The sequence below is a fragment of the Epinephelus moara genome, chromosome 12 (genome assembly GCF_006386435.1).
Source record: "Epinephelus moara isolate mb chromosome 12, YSFRI_EMoa_1.0, whole genome shotgun sequence".
Lineage (NCBI taxonomy): Eukaryota > Metazoa > Chordata > Actinopteri > Perciformes > Serranidae > Epinephelus > Epinephelus moara.
This window is the reverse complement of record NC_065517.1, coordinates 32,260,121-32,285,719: the sequence shown is the minus strand read 5'-3', so window position 1 is coordinate 32,285,719 and position 25,599 is coordinate 32,260,121. Positions and strand designations below refer to the sequence as shown.

The following is a 25,599-nucleotide window of genomic DNA, read 5'->3' as shown; positions in this document are numbered from 1 at the left end:
ACTGAATGGTCTCCAAAATGGGACAGTCTGGTCTGCGCAGGATTTCCTGGTTGCATCACCAGTTGCTCGCCCAGAAACTGTTAGCGTTCCTGTTACCTGGCAACCAGCTGCACTTGACGAAATAAGGAGTAAGCTAGTAACTTAGTTAGCACTAAATGATGGACCCAGAGACTGTAATAATACTCGAGGAGATGATTCACCACTGTTTGATATATTTCAGGCTGATGGACCGTTTTCAGGTTAACCTATTAAATTAAGATTGTTAAAGCTGTGTGCTTTTAGCTAATAGTATAACAGTTAACCGTTAGCTAGTTAACAACTGTTAGTTAACTCAATATATAATCGTCACTGGCGCGCAATGCATCTTGGGATAGGCTGGGCCACTAAGGACTCATCTGTTGCATGCTCCAAATTCTGGAAAGAAGGCAACATTTCCTGCATTTAAAGGAGCCTTCGATGGGACAGCTATGTCCACTTCTTATACTCAGTGTATGTATCAAACAGACAGAAGAGTGCCATCCATCTTTTCATCTAACTCTCACAAAGAAAGTGAATAAGCGTATTTCCCAAAGTACTGAAATCCATATCTATGAAGTCTAAATGACTACTTACTACTTGCCATGTTAGCCATGGAGGTGTCAACATCCCCCGCCTGAGGGGTCAAAGTGGGCTTCATTACATCCCCTAGTCCATCAAATACTACAGGAGGGAAGGAAGGGTAGAAGGAAAAAAGGAGGGAGAGGGAGGGAGATATTAGCATCCTTCAGTGCAAGCGATCCTCATACTAGCAGTCCTCCTTACTACTGGGGATTACCATGACAACCAATAGATGTCTCCATGACAACAGAGAGAAGAAGGGAGCATTGGCATGTGAGCTGGAGAGGTTAATATCATAAAATAAGAAATTAAATAACATCTACAGCAAACTGTAAAGGCTATTTCAGTGTATTTAGGTGAGCATAAATGGTTTCAGTGTAGACTGTGTGTAAAATATCTGCTACAGGAGACATCTGTCGGGTCAGCTGCTTACTACTATGGTAATCTGCAATATGGCCATAGAAAGTAAGAACTAGTCCAACTTTAAAAATGTGTATGTGGGATAAGTATAAAGCAGAATTTGTGACTGTAACTGTGAAAAATAGAGCAGCATTGTACCATCATAACAACATGCACAGTGAGAATACATTTTAAATGCCTGTTAGTACATCTGAATCATTTCGAGGCTTCTACTGTGTGTGTGTGTGTGTGTGTGTGTGTGTGTGTGTGTGTGTGTGTGTGTGTGTGTGTGCGTGATTGCTGCAGAAATTATGATGAGAGCAAAAGCACTACAGCTACAGAGGAGCTGGGTTAATTGCTAAAGCAGCACTAAAAAACAATACTGCTACTTCACACACTCTCTGTAACCGTCAAGCATCTCGTGGTGGAAGGGACAGTGCAGCTGAGCTTGCCTTGCACCACTGCAATGCAGCAGTGCACTGTGGGAAATTAGCGTGTTAAAGAGCAAGGAAACTCACCCAATCAAATGGCAGGAAGCAAGCAATGAGCCAGCCCAAGAGCCAGATGGAGAGGGAGAGGGAGGAAAAGAGAAAGAGAGAGAGAGAGAGAGAGAGAGAGAGAGAGAGAGAGAGAGAGAGAGAGAGATTGAGGGGAAAGTAAAAAAGCACAGATGCCAGAGAGAGAAAAAAATGCAATGAGGTTTTAAAGGAGCGGGTGACAATGAAACCATGAGAGTTTATCGCATGAATGACAGGAAGAGAGGGGAAAGAACGAGTTAAGCCTCAAAGCAGTAGTATTGCAGACCGTCAGATATATAACATGAAGACCCCATAGCACAGGACAGGAGATGACTAGCAACCAGGTGAGCAGGGAGTTCACGTTGCCATGGTAACTGTTACCACGGTTACCGGCGGTGGAAAAAGGTGGCAAAGATCGACGGGAGGAATTCCCCCCGGAGAGCAATGACCACAGTAGTACTATGCAGATGACGGTGATGCGGTGATGACGTTGATATAACCATATATGGATGTAGTTTGAATCTGTAGGACTCCACAGTGACTTTGCTTCAATACTGAACCAATGACAGTTAAAACAAATCAGTTTTTAACTGAATAACAAGTTGGTATTCAGTGTGAGAATGAATATATAAATACATAAAACATAGATTAGCTAACAGTTAACCATTTCATTAACTGTTACCAAAGTTAATAGAAACAGTGACTGACTGACGCCACAAAACAGCCACTGTGACCAGGCAAACACTGACTACGTTTACATGCACATCAATATGCCACTATTATTCTGAATGTGACAGTATTATGAATTTTAATACAGGTAATGGAAACAGTATATTCCATTTGGATTCTCAGAATTAGGTGTTCTTCCAAATGCTGCATTTTCCGACAAAGACGCGTGGAATATGACGACATATGTTGGGTTTTAGGAACATCCTTAGGACGCTTAAACCCAGTTCAGACCAAAGATTTGAGACAAGTTGAAACAGGCATCTACTTGCAATGCGCTGTCTGCTGGTTCACACCAATGCAACTAGATGAGACGTTGTATCATCTCTATGCAACAACTCTCTGTACTTCTGTTCTGATTTGCAGCTTTTCAGGTTTATTTTGTGGCTTAATATAATTTGTAGCTTCTTAAAATATGAATGAGGAGAGTGATAGTGAGATACTGGCTAACCAGCGTTATTTATCAGTCAATGAGAATGTGTGTGTGTGAGGGCATAAGCACGTACAGCAAGCAGCAGCAGCTACCCACCATCCAACAACGACACCTTGAAGACGGAAACAGAGGGCGAACTAGCCGTCTGCAGTCATTTTGACCTGACCAGTGGACTTCACTACAAGCTGATTGGCTGTTGAAACAGGTGACGTGCTTTATATTCTAAAACCAGCAACCAGCGAACTGACTAGCTTAGTTGCAGGTGACACCATCAGCCGGCTTGAGTCGAGCTCAGAATGGCCAGTTCACACCGCTGCAACTTTTCTCTGCAACGTTCTAAAATTACTTCATCACATCACAAATCTTTGGTCTGAACTGGGCTTTACGCAGCACATTGGGAATATGTGTCTAAATTAGGCTTATTCCGAAAGTTTGCAACACATGGCCCCTTCCCTGTTTATGTTTATCTCTGTGTGTTGCCATGGATACGTTGTACACTCACCAAAACTTTGCAAGGCTGTGGTAGAGCTGCATGCCCAAAAGGAAAGCCCACATTTCTGGGCAAAAGGAGAAACACACCTACTTTCAAACATTACCAAAGACTTGGATATGTGCAAATATCGCAACGCCAACCTTTTCAAGGGGGTGGTTGAAAGAATGAAAGAGGGAGGCTGTGTTTGCCTGGTCGAACACTTTTTTGTGGCGATAAACATATTAGAGCACATTAATTTGAGTATGTCCAACTGCATGTAAACAGGAGTATTAGTGGGATCTTCATTTTCAGTAGCCATGGAAACAACTTAGTAGAAATATTGTCTTTTTCAGAGTAAGGGTAAAAATATTCTGTGCATGTAAACGTAGTCACTACTGTAAACAACTGTAAGGAAGATGTCAATAAAGTGGCTCTGAAGTACAAATTATTACAAGGACAACACCAAGGCCGCATGCAGCTACTAATGGATTAACAAGAGCTGCAGTCATGGACGGATTATGAGGAGGCGCAAACGTGTAAAAGGCCCCCACCCCTCCTATAGAGTAGCAAGACATCCAGACTGAAACACAACAAACAATGTCTCTTTCAACAACATTTTGCTGGTGAACCAGAGCTCTCTGATTCTGCTGTTGGCTGAAAAACAGCACCTTAACTTCAGTATGCAGTTCACACTGGAGATGAAGAAGCACGCTATATAAAATAAAACTGTCAGAGAAAGCCTGACATGCAGGTTATATTTTCTTAAAGCAGAGCTACTCTGCTGCGAAACTTATTTAAATAGCTTTACTAATGTGACTGTGTTTGAATGAAATGTTACTGTAGCCCCAGTGTGCTGTGCCGCTATAACACGAAGGAAACAGTAAACAAATATTGGAGTTGTAGACTGGATTTGGGTTACAATTAATCAATATAAAAAGACTGATTTAAGATTTTTAAATTCAAACCCTGTGCCCTTTAAGTCCGTTATGTAATCCATCCATGGCTGCAGCACGGTGTGTTTTACAGAAATGAAAATATTTCTGTAAAACATCTGCAACGTGTTGCTCTTCCCTCCACTGTACAAACTACACATGCAGAGTGACCTTTCACATTTTATCTATTTATTTTTTTTACCTGACATGAGCTCTGCACCGGGGGCGGCAGGAGCAGCAGCGGCTGTGGCATCTCCTCCTGTGGACTCTGGCAGGTCAACCCAAAATATACCAAACCAAGCCATGCCAGGTCAGAGCAGGTCGATGAGCCATTCCCATCGCAGCATAAGGGCAAAGAATGGGTAATAGTGAGGCTTCGGCTTCACGCTGGTAATGCCAAACAAAGTGTTTAGAGTTAGACGGGAAGGCAGAATACACAGGTACATGATGTGTATATTTAAATAAACCAGGAAACATTGCTTTTGGAAAACATACACTCATACGCACACATACACACATCTTGTCATAATACCATAGTCATTTGAAAGTTGTAGTAAAGTGTCCACGTGCATTTTTTAAATCACTATGGTCTGGAAAAAAGGCAAAAGTAAAAAACCAACAGAATTCCAGGTCTGAAGTCGCAGCTTGAAGTTCATAAATAATAACACATTCATACTGACGCTTGGTCAGTGGCCCTACAAGTCAATTTTGGACACCCAGGGACAGCACATCAGTTTACCTTCTTCACAAGCATTGTCTTTTTTTAACGTAAACCTCTGTTCTCATAGGAAATGCACGGTGTCCACTCGTTAAATCCACACAGTCCCTTTTCAAAGTAAACTCAGAGTGTAGGTTTATAGGTTCACTTGAACAGACAGATTAAAAAGAGGAGCAGCTCTGTGTCTCTGAGTGTTGATGGAAAACTTGTGAGTGAGTGAGTGAGTGGGGCGGAGCTGTGATGAGTGTGACGGAAGAGAAATATACACTGGTGTGTGTTATGTAACGCAACCTGACCCTATATCGATATAAACTGTGTTGTCTTAATTTATATCTTGCTTGATAATATATCGATCTATTGTACATAGTCGTTATATCGCCCAGCCCTAATACTATGACCCATGCTCCTCCCCTCCTACTCGCTCTATGCGGACCTTCTCACTCTTAATTCCACATAGTGTTGCACGGTATACCGGTACTAAAATAGTACCGCAGTACTAGAGTATTCCAAACGGTACTCTACTGCATTTGGAAAATACCGGTACTTTGAAATTGATTCAATTCATTAATTTAGTTAATTTATTTTACTCATTTATGCACACAAACGCCTTTCTTGTTCCTATTGGAGCACAGATTGCACAAGTGGTGTGTATGACAACACCTGTATCAACATTCGCAGCTGGCGCACGTGAAAAAAGACAAGAGAAAGTCTGCCTCGCAAAGGGAGACAACACGAGACAACACGAGACAACACAAACTTGGTGGAACATTTGAGTTACCAAACCGTGACGTCCATACCGAGGTACTTACCGAACCATGATTTTTTTGGTACCGTTACACCCCTACTATTTATTGTTCTAAAGGTTTGTATCCAAAAGGACTTTTCCTTAGGAAAAGTACTGAAGAGTATCAAAAAGTATCGAAATTCATATTGGTATTGGTACCGAAACAAAGATTTTGGTATCGTGACAACACTAATTCCACAGCAAAAAAAATTGCTGTGCCTCAGTGTGTTGGTATCTGACGCCGAGGGCCACTGACCAAGTGTCGGTATTTGATGACTTGGGAGTGAGACTGAGTTGGTTCAAGTTTCATCTACTTGTTATACCTCCATGATTTCCCATAGCAACAAAAGTCAAACATGCACCAACAAATCCGCCCAGTATTTCTGACCATAAAGCCTAAAATTAATATCAGTTGTTAAACTTGTTTCCCAGATTGTACTCCTCTTCTCGTGATGCATTCATGGACAGGGGAGGCAGAGTGAGAGCAGGCAGTCACATGAGTTACCCACCACCAAACAGGTTCATGATGGCTCCCGTGTCAATTTTGGGTGGGGGTGCGGAGGACAGGATGGGGGCAGGGGAGCTGAACACATCCGCTGGGGAGGGCAAGGTGGAGATGGTGTTTAGAGCCCAAACACACTCGGACGTAGACGCACACAAACTGTGATTCATCATAATGCACATTTATAAACCAGCGCACGCAGAACATGCTTGAATGGGAAAGAGTGATTTAGTAAATGTTTCAGACAGCTCAATAGCTTTCAGCTGACCCATAAGAGAGCAATCTCATTTCCTTTTCGTTCTCTCCTTCTCTGATCAAAGCCAAGGACAAAGCTGGAGAACAGACACGGCAAGACAGGATATGAGAGTGAGGTGGGTGCAACAGGGTACCTGCTGTAAACAAGTCAACACTGGGAGCGGGGTCTGCTTTGGTGAAGCTCGTATCTGGCATGGAATCAAAGAGATCTACGAACACATGCGCACCCAGAGACGGGAATATTAAAATGCTTTAAAATGGTGAGGATGCTCTCGCACACAACAGCCAACTGAAAAAGACCTTCAGTATGAGCACATTAGTCTGATGAAACCACAAAAGGAGAATAAAGGAGGGGAGAGGATGACAAGCAGCATCAGATAGGGAATTCAGGAAGGCGCTAATCAATAAGAGCACAAGACATTAAGGTTAACACCGGACCACACACATCTCTAACGTTTACCGCTGAAAAGATCAGTCGCAGGGTTGGCCGCGCTGGGAGCTGAAATGGTTGCAGTGGTGGTGATGGTGCTGGATGCGGAGGTGAAGAGCGGTGAAGGGGAAGGGGAGGGGGAGGGCTGGGGCACCACAGAGGTGAAACAGGCATCCAGCGAGCTACCCGGGTTATTATTCTCTGCTGTCATCATGCTGAAAAGGTCTAGACCTGAAGACGCTGCGTTGGTGCTACCATCCGAGGAAGCAAAGGGGTCTTTGGGGAAGAGGTGGGGAGGAAATGTGACACATGAATAGGAAAGGAGGATGTTAGACAATGACTTTAACACAACATAAAACAGATACATGATTTATGTGAAGAGGATGAAAACACAGCAATGAACATGAAAGGAGAAAAGGGGAACAATAGGAGAGAATGTGCACAGCTCCGACACACTCCGGCTGTCAGTGGAAACCGCTAAAAATAGCATCTGTGATCAAAAACATATTAAACACCTTCACAGTATATAAACCTGAGACACAAACCACAGTTAAACTACAATTAAAACCAGACAACTGCCACAGGCAACGTCTCTCCATAACAGAAAACGCACAAATCTTCTGATGCCAAAAGATACAAGACAAGTAAGTGTATTGTCCCTGATCGCCATGGTAACAACAATAGCACCGTCTTGACACCAATAACAAATCTGTACGCCTACTGTCCCCGCACAAAGCCTTGTGATGAAACTGATTAAAACCTGACACCAACAAGAACATAAACACCAATACATACAGGCCTGTTAGGCTCATGGGTGTATCACCGAATGGGTCTAAGAGCTCAGGGGGCCCCTGAGCCAGCGCTTCAGAGTGAGGTCACTGTTGTTAACTGTGTATTTTTTGTCCATATCAGAGCCCCAAAAGTCCCAAACAAAAAAAAAACTTTTATTTTTGTTTTGAACATATGACAAGAAAGAAACCACCATGATTCATTTTAAGTGAGTTGTAATCCACTCCTACACGTCCAGGCCCAGGGTCCCATCATGCCTATGGTTAAGCTACTATACATCTGTTTCCTTCATCGTCATGGCACTCAAAACAGTGGTGGAAAAAGTATTCAGATCCTTCACTTAATTAAAGGCAGCATTACCACATTATAGATACACTAAACCGCCACTTTATTAGGTACACCTGTTCAACTGCCTGTTGACTCAAATAGCTGACTCAATCAGTCAATCATGTAGCAGCAACTCAATGCATTTAGGCATGTAGACATGGTCAAGACGACCTGCATCTGTTCACTGTACTCCAATGGCCTCCACAGTCACCAGATCTCAGTCCAATAGAGCACCTTTGGGATGTGGTGGAACGGAAGGCTGGCATCATGGATGTGCAGCCAACACATCTGCAGCAACTGTGTGATGTCATCATGTCAATATGGACCAAAATCTCTGAGGAATGTTTCCAGCACCTTGTTGAATCTTTGCCACCAAGACATAAAAAGGGGGTCCCACCTGGTACTAGCAAGGTGTACCTAATAAAGTGGCCGGTGAGTGTATATTCCATTATGAATCCAACTTTTTAAGCCTTACTTAAAAGTGCAGTCTGTGATTCTAATCCAATACACTTCTCATGGTCAGCTAGCCGTCTGCTATGTGATAAAATGCTGATAAATAATCCTGAGCGCATACACAGCCGCGGCTCTGTATGTGGGAAACAAAGTGGTTTGGATCGAGCCACACATCAGTATTCAAGCCAATCAGCAACAGATGGCATTTGTGATCGTGCACAGACAAAGGGAAGGGCTGTGTATGTGTAAAGAGAAAGGAAGTGGGAGCAAAAAGGAGGCTGCAGTAGCATTGACGGGAGGTGAGTTGATTTAACAGGCAGAAACAGCTAGCCTCTCTCTGACAGTGACATCAGTCTTCACACAACCATCACCTTTGGTTTTCCTATTCTGATATGTCAAAATGTCTTCCGAAAAAGGAACATGGACAACTATAGCCACTATCTAGGAAGCTCATTAAGCTAATGTTAGCTTCAAGATTGGTTATAAATGTTGCCTTTGGCTGCTTTTTAAAATCTTTCCAGCTCAATCAAGTTAAATAAGAACCCTGTACATACATGACATAATGCTAAAATAAAGAAGCTAAAGCTAACAGGTCTCTAGCATAAAGTTAGCATCCCCACCGGTTAATGATCCATGTAGAAAACATGGGAATGAACAAAGAGCTTTATTCCTGTATTGCAGTGTAAAACTAGCACGCTTACAGTAAACACGTACTAAGCTATTTTCCACCACTGACTCAAACTCACTCACACAAACAGACACAGACAGACGTTGTGTCACCCACCAGCTCCAGCGTTGGCGGCTGGGGCAGACGTGGCAGCGGCCCCACCTTCAGCTGCTGCTGCAGAGGCCTCAGTGGCAGGAGCAGGTGTTGCAAAGGCATCTGGGGTTCATAGAGACCCCAGCAGAGGACAGAGACACCCAGAGAGACAGAGACAGACGAGGAAGAACAGATGAAAAGAGAAAATCAGGAATCAGGAAACATGAGGAGGAAAAGACAGCATCAGGGTAATAAAAGTGAGCTTAGCGCATTCAACAGAAAAGTATTCAAACGGTAGCTTACGGCATTAATACAGGACATTAATGACTGACAGGTGAATAGACAAATGGGAATACAGACAGGAGGCACTACAGCAAGGATTAATCTACTGCACAAAGAACAGAATAAGCCTGAAATCTACAAGTGTTACAGCTGCCATCTGTAGCTGTAGCCATGTGACAGGGTTTGATAGAATTGCTTTTCACTGAGGTCAAAGAAAAGCATGTCTGCCTATCAAACAAGACGCATGTGGAGAATGACTGTAGCAGTATGTTTATGTGCAAGCCCAAGGTGAGTGTGTGGCTGTACATAATCACATAATGCAGACATGTGTGTGAGCGTTTGTGCAGGAATATTGTGTCTGTGTTTGTGCAACAGAGAAATTAAGATTCTGTGCTTATCATACTATTTTGTAAGGAGGCCCAAAGGGGACATATTAAATAAATGAATGACTATGAAGCAGTCATTTGTGCAATAAAATAACTCAATACTAAGAAATGTTATTTCATCATTACTTTCATCATGACGGTTTTATTGGAGTTCTTTTATCGTCCATTTTCAAAAGTCTTTTATTTCATAATGACATTTGCCCCACTGATACTTTGATTTAATGTTACGTTTTGTGTCATCATGACAGCAGTGTTGTCACCTGTCACTGTCCTCTCACCTTCTCTGCCTATCACATGCCTCCTGCCTCTCTTTAAGAAAGCTGATCACCTGTAACGTTCACATTACAAGCAAATGTGGCCCAAATCAAAATGTTTTGCTCTCATGTGAGACAGACCAGATTTGTTGAGAGAAGTCTGGACATAAAAATCCGATCTGAGTCACTTCCATATGTTGTCTTAAAGCTGATACATATCTGATTACGGACCATGCGACCACCGTGAGAACGTTCATATTAAAATTCATGTGTGTTTTCCACGTTATACTTCACAGTGCAGGCTCAGATCATTCACCAAACTACATACGGCTCCTACAGCTGTACTGCTGCTGCGGTACGCTGCCCCAGTTCCAGCCAGTAGAGCTGACTGCCAGACATTTTGTGTGGGGGACAGCTTGCTTAATTTTTGGTCCTGCTGTGACAGCTTTGTTGTGAGGCGCCGACAGACATATTGGAATGCAGCCCCGGACATTTAAGTTTTGGAGGTGAAACCCTCCACATCGCGGTCCCACCACTCCTGACTCCTCTCCTGCACCCACTCCTCTCTCTCCACGGAACTACCAGCAATGGCTGCTAGTAAAGCTTTAGCTGTGGTTTCTGTATTCCTTCTTCTTCTCATCTATATCTTCAACATATGATGAATTATAATCAAACCTCTGTAGCAAATCATTTATGAGATGTACACCTGCATCGCTACATCATTTATTTTTCCCCAAATGCCTGTCTTGCAAATGTGACATTTTTTGTTAATCGTTCAGCACACGTGTGTGTGACGTTATTGCTTGCACATGAGGCGATTCAGGGCATATCTGACGTCACACAGATGTCAAATATGGGTCACTTCAAACATGAATGTGTACAGTCTAGACAGAAAGATCAGATCTAGGGGAAAAATTAGCACTAAGCTCTGTTATGTGAATGTAGCCTTTGCCAACTGGGTCCACAGGAGCAGCCAGCTGGTTATTTCACAGTTAGCACTGCACTGCACAAGGACACACAACCAGAGGTTTGTAGTCAATCAAGCTAACAGGAGCTAGCTAACACTGCTAACACTATCTTTTCACTTTGATGCTCAGTAATAATAATCTGAACTCACAACCCAGCGTGGTAAGTAGCATGTAAACATACCTACCTAGCATAAAAGGAGGTGAAGTTACTGTGTCTGTGTATTGTGTTTATTTACAGCAGCAGCCGCCTGTTTGTTGATTTGGAATAACTGACATTGTTCTTGCCCTAGCTTAGTGGTTCCCAACTATAGATATTCACTGTCATACTTGCATTTGAACATGTTGTCGAGCTAGTGTACCATCTCTGTCAAGTAGCTGTCTGTTAGTCATTCACTCTACAACAGGAACCGACACTTGAAATTAAAAGCTGTCACTGTACTTTAGAATAAAGGGTGTTTTTTTGTTTTTGTTTTTTTACAAACTTGATATGTTCACAAGTCACTTGCGGTCCATTTACAAAGAACCCAGCAACCCACAAGTTGGGAACCACTGCTCTAGCTGACAACAGTTACTTGCCTGGTTAAGTCTTAGCCTCGCGTCACCAGGCTCTTCACGTACGAGGAACGGGGAAGAGCCTGGTTTCCATTCACTCTGAATTTTGTCTGGACTCTGGTTCTGGTCTAGAGAGCGGATCCGGAATTCACCAAATTCACCAAAGTAAAACTTTAAATTCTGGCGCACCATCGATTTACAATAAAAGAAAAAGGTTAACTTAATGGCTTGAGGCTTTTCTTGTAAATTATACTCTTTAAATTAAAAAGTTTCACCACATTTTTATTAGCTTGGTGCTTTTATTTTGACAGAAAGGTGCATCCATCGAATTCCGGATCCTGTCTCTCTCACCCTAGTTCCGGCTCCTTACCAAAACGGCCACTAAACGGCCCCAGACTAGCTAAGTCTGGTCACAGTTGTAGAGGCTGGAGGCATGTGATTGGCTGAATGGTGAGGGGGTGTTCACAACAACACTGTTACGAAAAGTGAGACTATAATATAAAGGGACATGATGTAAAAGTGTTACAGGGTAAATGTGATTATGAAATAAAAAGACACTTGGAAAAAGAGAATTCTGAAATAAAACTGTCTATGATGAAATAAAAAAATAAGTCATGAAATAACATCTTTAACAGTGGTGTAGTGGTCGTTGATGAGGTGGGTATACTACTAGGTAGATGTGTAGGTTACTATGGAGAAAGTGGGTATACTCTCCTATATGTGCCAATGGCTGTATACCCTGTATACCTGTGTATACACTCCACTACACCACTGATCTCTAATGAGTCAAATTCTTTAATTATTTTACATTTTTTTCTGGTCATTTATATATTTTACAAAATGTGTTTTATAATTATTTATGTATTAAATATTGAATACTTTCCGGGCACATTAGGCAGTTGATAATGGTGGCAGTGCGCATCAGTGCATCATTAAGACTTCACTGTTTTTGATGATGCACCGTTGTTAGCAGAGTACAGACAGTATCAGTGATAAATCAGCATAGTTCTGACTACATACTGTATGTGTCTGAGCATGCAGTCATCTTTGTGTTATCATATTTGTGTGATGGTTTTAGGGTTGAGCTTCCCAGAGTGATTCTTTCGTAGAGAATTTTCTGGAAGCCCACTGACCTCCCAACAGATCCATATTGGCGGCGCCAGGGGAGGTGGCGGTTGCTGTGCTAGTGGGAGGAGCTAGAGAGACTCCCGGCTCTGCCGCTGCAGGAGTGGGCGTTGCTGCTGCAGGGGAGGGGGCGGGCTCTGCCGTGAGGGTGGGTTCAGATAGCAAGGAATCGCCCATTTCTGCGAGCATCAAAAGGGCGTTCGAAATCCCCAAAGAAAGGTACCAAAAATAAACCCCAAAAGAGCAACCAAAAGAACCAGTTGAGTCACCGTGACAACAGTGAACAAAAGCAAGTCAAAACAAAAGGTCCAATTCAAATTAAAGCCAGGTAAGAATTTTTTGGAATTGACCAAGCAAAGCAAAATTTTAACAAAATTAAAAGTTAAATAATCCAACACCATCCGGTCGTAACCAACAAATAAAAAACAACCAACCAAAATAGCCCCCGTTGTAAACCAAAACCAGACAATGGAGTATGTGGAGGGAAGGGAGAGAGAGGGCAGAGAGAAACAAAGAGACTACTCAGACTAAAGAGAACAGCTTGAGGAGACAAACAGGGAGGTAACCATGTCACAGTTATACATTACAGTCTATCTTTACGATTAGTTTGGATTTAAACTCTGACATTGTTTCCAGATCACCTCAATTTCAGATCAGAGTTGGCTCAGAAAGAACAAAAATCACTGACATTGAGATGTCCTGGAGGATGATGAAAGACTACTACACATCAAGAGTAACGTTAGAGGCTGGAGGTGAAGAGAAGAGTCTGACTCACCTGATCCAAGAAGATCTATGGAGGCAGAGAGCAAGGTAACAAGGAAAACACGTTAGTTCAAGCCCAAGCTAAAACAGTTTACGACAGATCCTAAAGACTGTTAGTTTACTCTTCTTTGCTGAAGAGGTTATTCCTACACTGTAAGTGAAACCATTTTATGTGGATGTTCACAGTAATGGCGGCATAATATACTGTAAATGCCAGAATGTGGATTTGCGTTATTTTGAACCAGCAGCTGAGTTGACGGAAGGACGGAGACCTACCTCCCCAAGACGTGGGGGCAGCTGATGGTGCTGAGGGACCCGAGGAGGACAGTGGATCCAGGTCCAACAAGGAACTGGAGAGGGAGACAGAAACAGAGAGAGAGAATCAATTCACCACGCTTTCATTCATTTTCTGGAACCACTTAGCCTGTTAGGTGTCGTGGGTGTGCTGGAGCCTATCCCTAGGGCTGGGCGGTATACCAGTTCGTACCGAAAACCGCTCTTTATTTTCGTGTGTTTCAGCGGGGACCCATTTCACTGCTGCACTCCACAGGTGTGCTACAGCCGGAGCCATGCTTAGCTCTTTAGAAACTACCGTTATATTATTTGGCGCTATGTACGCTTCATATCCAGGACTATAGAACAGGTCTATACCTTGTCCTTTTATTAAACAAACTAAATAGCCTTATGTTATTTATCTTATGTACATGATGGCATGTTATTTCTGTCTCTTCATGGTTGAAAGTTTACAATTCTCCTCTGCTCTCTGTATCGCGTACGGTGGAGTTTCACCCCAATGCGCACACACAGACACACGCACACGCACACACACACAAGTGAGCACACTAGAGCACGGCTCGGGCCGCATTTGTCCCAAGTATGAGACAATTATAACCAAGCACGGCACTAATGGAGCGGAGCCTGTGTTGCGTTCAGAACTTGAATAGGCCACAGCACAACACAGCAGTATGTCAAGTGGTCCGAACCGGGGTACACCCTGGACAGGTCACCAGACTACCACATGGCTGACACATAGAGACAGACAACCATTCACACTCACATTCACACCTACGGACAATTTAGAGTCACCAATTAACCTGCATGTCTTTGGACTGTGGGAGGAAGCTGGAGTACCTGGAGAAAACCCACACTGACATGAGAGAACATGCAAACTCTGCACAGAAAGGTCCCCGACCCTGGGTTCGGACCCCCCACTGCGCGTTTGAACCAGGAGCCCTCTTGCTGTGAGGCGACAATGGGCACCATGCTGCCCCAACATGCTTTGCAGAGGTTAATTCTTCACATCTGCTTGTTGAAGAAAGAGGTAAATATTATAACCTCTGCCAATTGATTAGATTTGTTTGTTGGTTGTTTGTTTATCTGTTTGTTAGCAAGATTATGGAAAAACTACTTGCCCAATTTTAGTATCACTGAAATGGATAGCAAGGAAATGGCTCAAAATTACAGGGTGGCTACATGATTTATTTTTAACACTCATTAAAATCACAAGACGGGGTGTTTCTCCTTCAAGTTGTTATCAGTGATAGCCATAAACAAGAGTAAAGGTCTACAGCTATCTGAGGCTGTACTCAACTATGTAATGATATGTTAACATGCTAACATTTGCTAACAGTGCGTTATAAATAAAATCTATTATTATTATTATTATTATTAATAAGCACGTGGCACAACCTTCAGCTGAGGCTAATCTGCCCTGACGCCACAATAAAATGTTGACTTGTACGCTTCTGCAAACCACAGATGTTACTTTTTTATGTTTCATGCATATCATATCATCATTATGAAAGAGCCCTAGTTAAGGTTACATGTATATTTATTGACTTTGTCATCAGGAGGAGGAGGAGGGGATAGTGGATGGCGTGAGATGTAGGTTAGACAGTTGACAAGCAGCAAACTGCTGTTCAAGACAAGTGACATTTCCAGTCATGTTTGTGGTAAGCAAACCAGGTATTTTAAGCCAAAACATAATCCTTTCCTAGCCCCTTTGTGTCCTCTAACATAGCTGTGGGGATATTTCAGTCTGGACCAACATGATGGAGCAACCAACTGATATGTGTGGCTAAAAATAAGATTGGTACATCCTGAAACATTTCAAAGGTCGCACAATTTATTGTCGAATGTTTAGACTCTCAGAGCGTCAGAGAGGAGGTCACAGAGTTTACTGTCACTTACTCTTCAGCTGGCTCAGCAGGAGCAGCAGCAGCAGCGGCAGCACTCTCCCCAGGAGGAGGCTGCAGTGCGGGAACAGCATTTGAAGATTTGGCAGGTGTTGATGTTGGAGACACATTGTTTGTCGGAGACCCCTGAAAGATAGCCAGAGAAGCCCCTTTTATAGCGGTGCATCAGACTGTAAGAGCTCAATAAAGATGCAGACTTTTTTGAACGTGCATCTCACCTTTGTTGGAGACCTGAAACAGTGAGGGAGCAGAGGGAAAAGTTAGTTCTTTTGCGTGAAATAGACGGACCTGCTGGACACAGACTGAGAATTATTTGGTGGGTTTATTTTTAAAGGCATGAACAAATATGCACGACAGATTGCATCATATGTGATCATATGAAGAGTCCATTTCCAAAGCAGCATTCTGTGTGTCCAATTGTTTAAAATACCCTCATTCTGTCGACAAATATTTATAATTTGTGCTGATAATCAATTCAACTTGGAGAAAAAACCCTTCATATACTGATTCACATTGCATGTCAGTATGTGATAATACACATGAGGTGACTTACTGTTTATCAAAACATGTGTGTCTCACATGTAATCACATCAATACACACATTTCCACATGTAGACTTGGTAAGCTGTAGTGCAGTTATGTTTTTATTCACATGGAGATCACAGAGGCAGTAAAATTCACATGTGAATAACGTGTGAGTTTACCTGGCGGGAGGGAAATGAAAAACAGATCTACACAGTTTTCTATAGAAGTTAGTGAACTCTAAACAAAACATTCAGTATATGCTCACCCTTCACTGGTGATTCCAAATGAACATAAAGGGGGATAAAAGAGAGGAAGGGTTAAAGGAAATTATAGAAACATAACACTTGTTAAGGCCTGTTTCTACCAACATTTCTCTTGGTTATGTACTTTTTAAAACAAAAAAAAAAACAAAGAGGGAGTTTCTCAGCTCTTAGCGATCCTAATCCTTCTGATCTGACATCACACTGAGTGTCGCACTGAGAGTAAGAGGCACTCAAACTGACAGTGTCTTACCCCTTCTTTCCTCCTTTCACATCCTCCAGGCCGTTCATGTGTGTTTCCAGACTCTCCAGGATACTGCTGGGAGCCTAACAGAAAATCGAAACGGGTGAAATCAATAAATAATCCTGTTCACTTGTCTCCTACATCCCCGGACTGTGCAAGTCCAAACGTGGTAAAAATCTAAGAGTGACAGAGCTTTGGAAAATCTCACTGCAATAACCACATGCACATATAAACACACACACAAAGGGTTTGTGTGTCTGAAATTCAATTAGGATCAACATGCCGACACTCCATCCTGTAAACAGGCACTCAGCCAGGGCACCCTGTGTTTCTGTGGTTACCGGGTCCTCGAGAGGTGTGAAAGGACAGTCTTCGTCGTCTGAATCTGCTAGATCCACCACTACCCCCGGGTGGAGACACTGGGGTGGGGAGATTTATGGTGAGTGAGTCATGGGAGTATCTGTGTGTGCGTGTGTGAGGTGGGATGGGTTGTATTCATGTGCATTATTTTCTTGGTCGCAATCCTTCCAGGGAAAAATCATAAGAGTTGAAATACTGTATGTGTTAACTTACGTAGTTGATGTCAGGAATGTCATTTTTGTCGACTCCAACTGTCTGTAAGACGGAAAAGAATTTAAAATCAGCATTACCACACTGCACAGTCCCCACACATGACACAGGCCCTGTTTACACCTTGTATTAACATGCATCCTGGTTGATCAGCTGATAAGTGGACAACTCTAAGAACAGGTGTGAATGCACCTAATGTGTCCTCAATGCATCTTGAGATCTGATCGCTCAGGCAACATTCAGGGTGCTTTCAGACCTAGCGTTCGCTTGCTTTGGTCTGAATCAGGGACTAATTTTGTTACAAAGTTCCATAATTGCCTAGAGTTGGTTCATGTTCTCACAGCAGCATTTACAAGCGGACCAGATAAAATGCCTTGTGTGAGAAAGCTGCTCTTGATTGGTCAGAATTCCCATGCGGGAAAAACCCAAGAAATAAACTAAACATTGAAGCACGTGTGAAAGCACCCTCAGATGTAGTCTGGGCCACATATGACCACATTCTTTCCGCAGTGTGTCAGCTAATATGCCCTGGGAAACATTAAAGAACCACCTGCTCAGCTTACGTCCTTGTTTATCTGACTCGCTCAGATGACAGAATTTTCTTTTGCTGCTGTTACACAGGTTAGATAGAGTGCTGAAGGAACGCCCCTGGGCCCAGTTCAAAGTCTGCCTGGTTAGTACAAGCTAACACAGCAGCAGCTGTTAAACGGTCCGAACAAACTCAGTCCGACACCGAAACGGCTTGACATGTTAATAACTGTTAGTCAATGAAAACCGTGTGATGCTAACAGCTATCCATGTCACTGTATGTGCTGCCAGGCATACTCTCACCAACTGTGGCCAGTGTGGAGCTCACACTCTCGTACCCCGGGAGACAAGGAGAGCTCTGAGTGTGCTTGTCTTGTGATGAACAGAAAGAGACCGAGGGGGGCAAGGAGGGGCTGAGCAAATCGATGCGCCGCACACAGCTCTACAATGTAGTGTGATTTTTCCCATTTTGAATATCAATGGCGGTTAGTGTACGTATAGCATGACAGGACTTCAGTTAAAAACGCATTTGGTCATTGCAAACAGAAATGATTTATGTGTTTATTTGCATAGAGATTGGAGGGGTGAGAATCAATCACAAGTGGTCATTTGAGACGCTTGTGGAGATGCATTCTAATGCCAGGTGTGAACAGACAGACTTAAAGCTGCCCAATTGTGATTCAAACACTCAGGATGTACGTTAATACCAGGAGTAAACAGGCTCATACTGTGGACAGTACATGTCATTATGAAGGTCATATTAAGGACTGGTGGTTGCCCCTTACCTCAGCGAGCTTCATGAATTCCCCAATCTTTGTCACCCTGGTCAGGAACCTCTTGTAGATCTCCAAGGCCTCCTTACAGTCACTCTTCTTCATTTTGAAGTATTTCTCTGCGTACAGGAAACAACAGGTTTGCAGGTTCAGATTCTCTGTGATGCATGTCTTCATCTCTGAGGTGCCAAGTGAAAGATACTCAAGGTCTACTAACCTAATAGGTTGATGATTCCGTCATTGTAGGACGCGAACAGTTTGACCAGGTCCTTGAAGAGAAGTAGGAATGCAGCATTGATGATCCCATTGTTCAGCTCCTTGGGATGAACCTGAGAGAAGGAAGAGAAAACATGAGAGGTGAAGCGAAGCCCTGGGAAAACTTCTGTGATGCTGCACGGTACTGTAAAATAGGTACAGATATCGAGCCAAAGTCTGACTCACATCGAACTCCAGGAGTGTGTCAATCTGAGTCTGCAGAACAGGCATGCCTTTCAACAGCTTCTCAGTGGTCATGGTTCTCATCACGCCGTCAGCACTGAAAGAGTACAACACAGCGTCAGATGTATAAGAACAGCTGTTGGATATAGCACATGAGTGAAAAAAAGAGTGAGCTGTCTAGTCAGTAGTAGAAAGTAGAGGTAAGAGGAGGCAAATGCCTATAAGCACAAACTCTCAAAACACCATGTTTGACGTACCCCTTCTTGACTCTGGTGAAATCAAAAGCCATCTGGCGATAAGCGAAGGCTTTCTCGTTAAGGTACCGCCCATACCGTCTGATGAATGTAGACATGTCGTAGCCTAAAGAGGAAATGCATGTGAGAAAGCAGGCAGGGAGACATCATAGCTCAGATTACATGTATATGAGCCAACTATATCATAAGGAGATGGAGAGGGTGGCAGATGATGTGACACCGAGGCAAGATGGCTGCCAAGCTGCAGACCAGCATCTGAGACCCACAAAGCAAGCTGTTTTTAGCAAGACATCATCAGCATTTCCAGCATTGTGCCGCCAAAACCAGGTATTTTAAGCCAAAGTGTGATCTTTTCCTAACTTTTTAATGCCTAATATAACCATATGTTAACCACAGCATTATAGAAACAAACAGAGACACAAACCCGAGATTCTGATGTCATAGTCCTGCACTTTAGTCATTGTCATCACGACGTCATTATGACACATTTAGCTAATTTGTTCCTTTAAATTCTTTATATACTTCAGAGAAAAAAAAACATTAAAAAAAAAATCCCTAAAAACTGGGCTGAGAAGTAATACTGTACATGTATCCTGAAGTTTGTGAAATTCAGCCGAAACCATCAGGAACTGCAGATTTGGTGTTTGTGACGACCATTATTATATGTACATCAATAAATTCTTTGCTGGTTAACAGTTAACTGCATAAAAATCACACACAAATGTGTCTAAGAAACGCTGTGATCAACACAAGAACAAGCATGAAAATACCAATTTAGTATTAAAATAACTTAAAGAGAGCGTAATTTCACACAAGACATTAGACACGAAAGATAGAAATGCCAGCATCTGTTTGTATGCACATGTAAACGTGTGTCAATGTGAGTACAATCACATGTGTGTGATTATGTCCAGTCCCTCCTGCAGTTTGTGTCATACCTCCTATTTGCCAGATGGCTCCCTTTGTTTTTATCTCTTCCTGTTTGTTTTTTGCCAGATACTGTGATACTGTGCTTACCATGAGAGCCGGTTTTGTCGATAAAATTGCTGAGGTTGAAGAGAGAGGTCCTGGAGGCCAAGTACTGAATGAACCTCTGAGGAAGAGAAAGGAAAACACAGTGAAGAGTCATTAGGCAATAAACTATCAAGAACAGTTCTCTGCTTGCACAATGTAGTGTGATGTGCATCTGTTTCACGAACTGCACAGCTGTTTACTTCCTGTAAGTTCTACTGCAACATTTAACTATCTTTGCCTCCGATTTTAGTGCACAGTACTATTTTATCCTTAATTTCATTACCTCAATTTTCACAGTTAGCTTTGGACATAGTTAATAGCAATAGTATAATACTATTTACTGGTTTATTTTGTACCGTCAACTTTATGAGGGGTGCAGTCAGATCTAAGGAGTTTCACTGCTTGCTTTCGCAAGACGGTGCATATCAGTCACTTAAAGTTTTGGTAGCACCTCCAAGCACTGAGTGTAAAAAAGAGCAATAGCAACCTAACATTAGCTAAACTTTGAAAATCATCTAACCTTGGTGCCATACTGAGAAAATAGCTAATGGTTATCTGAGATGATAAGGTGGTTATCAACACGAACAAAAACCCTATATACAAAAACGAACTGTAAATAGTATTAACCATTGACGTGTATATTTCTATGCTACTGACAAATTGAACAAAGCTAATACTTAGTTCACACAGTTAGCTTTGTAGATACTGTTAGTAATATCTCATTTTTTTAGTGTTTTTGATCGTTTTGATTACTACCTCAGTGTCTTAGATAACCGTTAGCTAGTCACTCAATGTAGTACCAACGTTAGCCTGACTTTCAGAGTTTAGCTAATGTAGGCTACTATGGCTCTTTTCAGCTCTCTGTTCTTGGAAGAACTACAGAAAATTAAACTGACTTATATAGCTACACGGTTTTTAAAAGACAGCAGTAAGGGCCGTTTCATAGTCGACACAAAGGCATGCAGACGTGAACGCATTGGGACCCATTGGCTGCCATGATGCATGCTTGCGTCTCAAAATGTGTTGTCCATTTTTTGATACAAGACGCGGCGACGTGTTGCCAGCAGGGGTGATAATGCAAGCGACGTACTTGAAATTAACCACTTTTTGTTATTCACAGAAGAAGCAGGTATGAAATATGGTGGGCGAGGAGGAAAAACTTTGCGAACTCGTACGGGCACACCCCCATTTATATGACAGTTCTAGTGCCCTGCACTCTAATAAAATAGCAGTACTAGCTAGCTACAGCAGCACTAGCTAGCCAGAATATACTGTGACTCTGCTCCCCCCTATTGCGCGAGCGCTGTATTGCATTTCAAGTGTCACGTGTCACTTGCGTTCAATGTGTTGACTATGAAAGGAAGTGCGTTGCTCGCATCGCTTGCTCATGTTGTGTGCGTCGACTATGAAACGGCCCTAAAGCTCTGTAGCACTAACCGTCTTCTTTATCAGACAGTGCTCTTCTTCATCTTAGTGGCCAGCTAGGCTAGCTGACTGGCTAACCTTGCTACTGAAAGACACTGAGGCCATTATTGAAATGATCAAAAACACACAAAAACAAATGTTAGGTAGTGGGTATTACTAACAATATGTTCAAAGCTAACACCATTAGTTTTCACAGCTAGCTTTGTTTGTTAAAAGTACTGTATTTACTGTTCTTTTTGTAAATTGTGTTTTAATCATAATCATTTCAGTGTCTTAGCTAACCGTTAGCTAGTCATTCAGTGCAGCGCCAATGTTAGCCTGACTTTCAGAACTTGGCTGGGGTTAGGGTGCTGTGGCTCTTTTTGGCTGTCAGAGCTTGAATTAGCTGCCAAAAATTAAATTACCTTATGTAACTACACTGTTGTAACAGAGAGCTGTAAAACTCCATAGAGCTGAATGTCCTTCGCATGGTGCCTTTCTTCATTTTAGTCGGCAGCTAGGCTAGCTGAGTGGCTAACCTCACTATTTCAGGACACTGAGGTTATTATCAAAAACACTACATACAAAAACAAACGGTAAATACTATTACCCACTGACATTTATGTTTCTATATCTAAGCTAATAATAATTAATATATAACCCACTGCATCTGCATCTCTCCTAGTACCTTTTTAAGGCTTTGGTGTCTCACTGAGAGGAGACACCACAAGCAGGATTTGGGATTGTGGTTATGACATTTTTGACAATTAACTTTTTTTAAGGAAATAAATCTCTTACTTAAACAATCATTAAAATTAAAAAATAAATTATCAAATCAAAATACACATAACTGTCAACGACTCTCTGAAAGGAATAAATCACCAACATAAATCATACATTCTCAAATTAGCTTAACAGCTAACAGGAAGCTAATGCTCTGTCCCGCCAGGCTTAGTGTCTAAAGTTACCCGTTAACAGCATGCTAGCCACACTCATAGCCTCACCTCAATAACAACGTCAAACAGTAAAAAACACGATTAATTTATAGTCAAACTCATGGCGGACAGTAGCCTGGAGTGTTAATAAACAGCAACAGCGAACAAATGAACAAAATGTGTGGTTTAAACGCTGATAGTGTGATATAATGCAGAAGGCTGTTACAATAGGCTCACCTGACAGGGCAAGAGACAATTAACTTTGAAGAAAATGGCGGCATAAACAGAGCAAATCTCAAAGCAAACAGTGTGAACTACTGCATTTGATGCAAAATAGACAGCGCAACAGCACCTCCTACTGGTTTAAACAGGTAGCTGCCTTACACATACAAAGCAAACTGTTTTCAGAGTCAGTTTTATTGATATTATTTACCTTTCTTTTGTGTCACTCAGTGTAGCACCAACGTTAGCCTGACTTCCAAGCTTAGCTACTGTTAGGTCGTTATGACTCTCTTTTACACTTGGTGCTTGGAAGAGCTGCCAAAAATTCAGGACTCTTTTCATTACTTTGGGCAATTGTGGTCAAATGTGAGCTCTCCAGAGTGGTGACCACACAAGTTAATTATCAAGACATTTACTATACATTTGGACTGGGTGATAATTTAGCAGATCCATTTTAAAATTTCCATCATTTATTCCAAAAAAATCTAAAGCAGCAACCAATTAAATCAAGCCTTCATATTTATCTCACACTGAATAACAACTTTTATCGCAGAATAAAATTAGATTCAGCCACTAACCTCGTTGCCGTGGACACACATGTGATGAGTGGTGACGAGGGCCTTGAAGACAACCACCCAGCTGGCATTTGTGGCTCGCTCAAACAGTGTGTCAGCCATTTGAGGGATGTTCACATTGGTGGTGTTGGTGGCTGACACCAGGTCTGCAACACAGCCACAAAAAACATCATTAACATCATGTGAAAATTACAGGTCTGATGGCATGACGTAAGTTTCTAGAAGGGGGGATTTCATGATTAAAAGGAGAAGCACGGCTAGTTTAGTCTAAGACAAATGCCCACGTAATTTGAACAGCTCTGATTAAAGTTTGATTAAGCTGACAGGCTAAGTGTTCACTGCAGAGCTGCTCTAGACACCCGTGAGAATATTAAGCCAGGAGGAAGACCTGATGTACATATGAAATGATGTCGGTGCACGAGGCCCACACACACACACACACACACACACACACACACACGCACGCTGACAATGCAGAAAGACAAAATAATGCTGTGTCAGCTCTCCTCCCTGGATGCCACTTCAGACACTCAGACAGATAGAGAGGTGTCCCACATAAAGTGTCCAGACCAGAGGCAGAGCAGAGGGGGGCTTCAGGGGGTCCAGCCTCCAATGTTTTCTCAAAAGCCCTGATCTTTTAACTTATTCAGTCAATAATATATACCCATGTTATATATCCTACTATGCTATTACCTAAAGAAATCTAATATAATTGAGTAAACGTTCTTCTGTTGGCCAGATATTCAGTTTTAAGTATTGACAACAGTGTCCGAAATAATGTTTTGACTCACCTGCCGAGAGGACAGGTAGATGAAAAAACCCACAAGCCAAGCACATCTTTACTGGCCATAATAAACTGCCTTTTTTGTCACATATGCAATTGTTTCAGTACATTTTATTGAGATCAGGTATTATATTGAATTCAAATTTAAAGAAAAGGCCATATAAAAATTGTTTTAATATATTTAACAACTCATTATCACAGTCTCAGCATGTGAAAAAGTGCAATCTGTGATGCAGTGTATATTTATATATATATATATAGGGCTTTTACTGTGACAGATAAGAACAGAAGCAGTGAAGCTTCAATGCGTTAACTGTGACAATGTGGGAGGCAATAGTTACAATAGAGTAGGCTTGCAGTCTTGGTTCAGACTACAGAGCCTCTGTGTTATTATTCTATTATCTTCAAAACTCATAATCATCGGCTATACATTAGCATCATGCTAACTAGCAGCGGCGGCAAGTTTAACACATCTGCTGGTTTTCTGCACTATAAACGGTCCTACAAAACTAGAAGCACTCAAGTCGGTCAGTTTTGCAGCACCGTTTAGACGCGTGTAACACACAAGAGGAGCAGCAGAGCAGTGCCCCCGTAAATGATGCCAAACTGCAGTAGAGACTCAGCATAGTAATCAATTACATGATTATATGGTGCAAACATTTACCCACCAGTGTGCCTGATAGTCTTCCAAGAGTTACTCGCATAGTGGAAAATCTACCCACATCTGGCGCTTGGTGGGTGTTTATTTCAAACCCTGATTGAGAAACACAATTACTTGGCATTGATTTGCAATTAGAGCAGCCCAAATTGTTATGGCATGGACTCAGATGTAGCAGATTTGTCAGGTTAACATTCACACTGTGAACTCTGCTTCAGCGTAGTAAAACAAAAATAGGTTTAAAGATTACCCAAGACTACCCTACCTGCTGTGATGTGTCTTAAAAATAGTAACATTACCCAATTTTTGCCTCTTTTTAGGTGGCAGGAGTAAAGTTGTCCACAATATTTGTTGTGTTATGGTGTGCAGAATAATGTGGACAGTTGGAAAACAGTTAGGCTGTGTTCACACCTGGTACTGAAATGCATCTTGGATGATCCGATCAAAAGTGGACAGCACTAAATACAAGTGTAAACGATCACCATTTTGATCCAATCACATATCTTCTGTGGTGAAACACTGATGTGTCCTGATGCGTCACCGACAAGGACTACTTCATCAACGTAGAACAGCTGCTTTGCTCTTTAACTTCCCCATTTTATAGCTAAAAGTGTCATGTGACCGCTCATTGTTTTGCCCTAACGAAGAAGAAGTGTTGAATTCTGCTGACAGCGTTATGTCCAGCTCGACCGCTGTCGACTGGCGAACACGCTACTAGAAAGTTTGCTCCAGCTGGTGGGCGGCGTTTTGTTTTGGCTTGACTGTTTCCAACATGGCGGCTGGATCACAAACATTT

General features: G+C 42.2%; 1 protein-coding gene across 5 annotated transcripts in view; it reads right to left on the bottom strand.

Moving 5' to 3' along the window:
- LOC126399021 (clathrin coat assembly protein AP180-like) overlaps positions 1–25,599 on the bottom strand; it is a 44,873-nt gene that overhangs the window by 8,636 nt on the left and 10,638 nt on the right. The window contains exons 3-21 of one of the 5 annotated variants that reach the window (XM_050058729.1): positions 23,365–23,507; positions 20,229–20,304; positions 19,215–19,317; positions 18,961–19,054; positions 18,737–18,848; positions 18,532–18,638; positions 17,222–17,263; positions 16,658–16,731; positions 15,838–15,850; positions 15,615–15,745; positions 13,701–13,774; positions 13,438–13,452; positions 12,671–12,841; positions 9,120–9,218; positions 6,797–7,042; positions 6,471–6,545; positions 6,089–6,175; positions 4,280–4,345; positions 613–699 (exon numbers count right to left, since the gene is read on the bottom strand). In XM_050058729.1, the coding sequence (XP_049914686.1) occupies positions 613–699; positions 4,280–4,345; positions 6,089–6,175; positions 6,471–6,545; positions 6,797–7,042; positions 9,120–9,218; positions 12,671–12,841; positions 13,438–13,452; positions 13,701–13,774; positions 15,615–15,745; positions 15,838–15,850; positions 16,658–16,731; positions 17,222–17,263; positions 18,532–18,638; positions 18,737–18,848; positions 18,961–19,054; positions 19,215–19,317; positions 20,229–20,304; positions 23,365–23,507 (1,815 nt within the window). The remainder of the gene's footprint in view (positions 1–612; positions 700–4,279; positions 4,346–6,088; positions 6,176–6,470; positions 6,546–6,796; positions 7,043–9,119; positions 9,219–12,670; positions 12,842–13,437; positions 13,453–13,700; positions 13,775–15,614; positions 15,746–15,837; positions 15,851–16,657; positions 16,732–17,221; positions 17,264–18,531; positions 18,639–18,736; positions 18,849–18,960; positions 19,055–19,214; positions 19,318–20,228; positions 20,305–23,364; positions 23,508–25,599) is intronic. The other 4 variants (XM_050058730.1, XM_050058731.1, XM_050058733.1 and 1 more) reach the window with 4 other exon arrangements.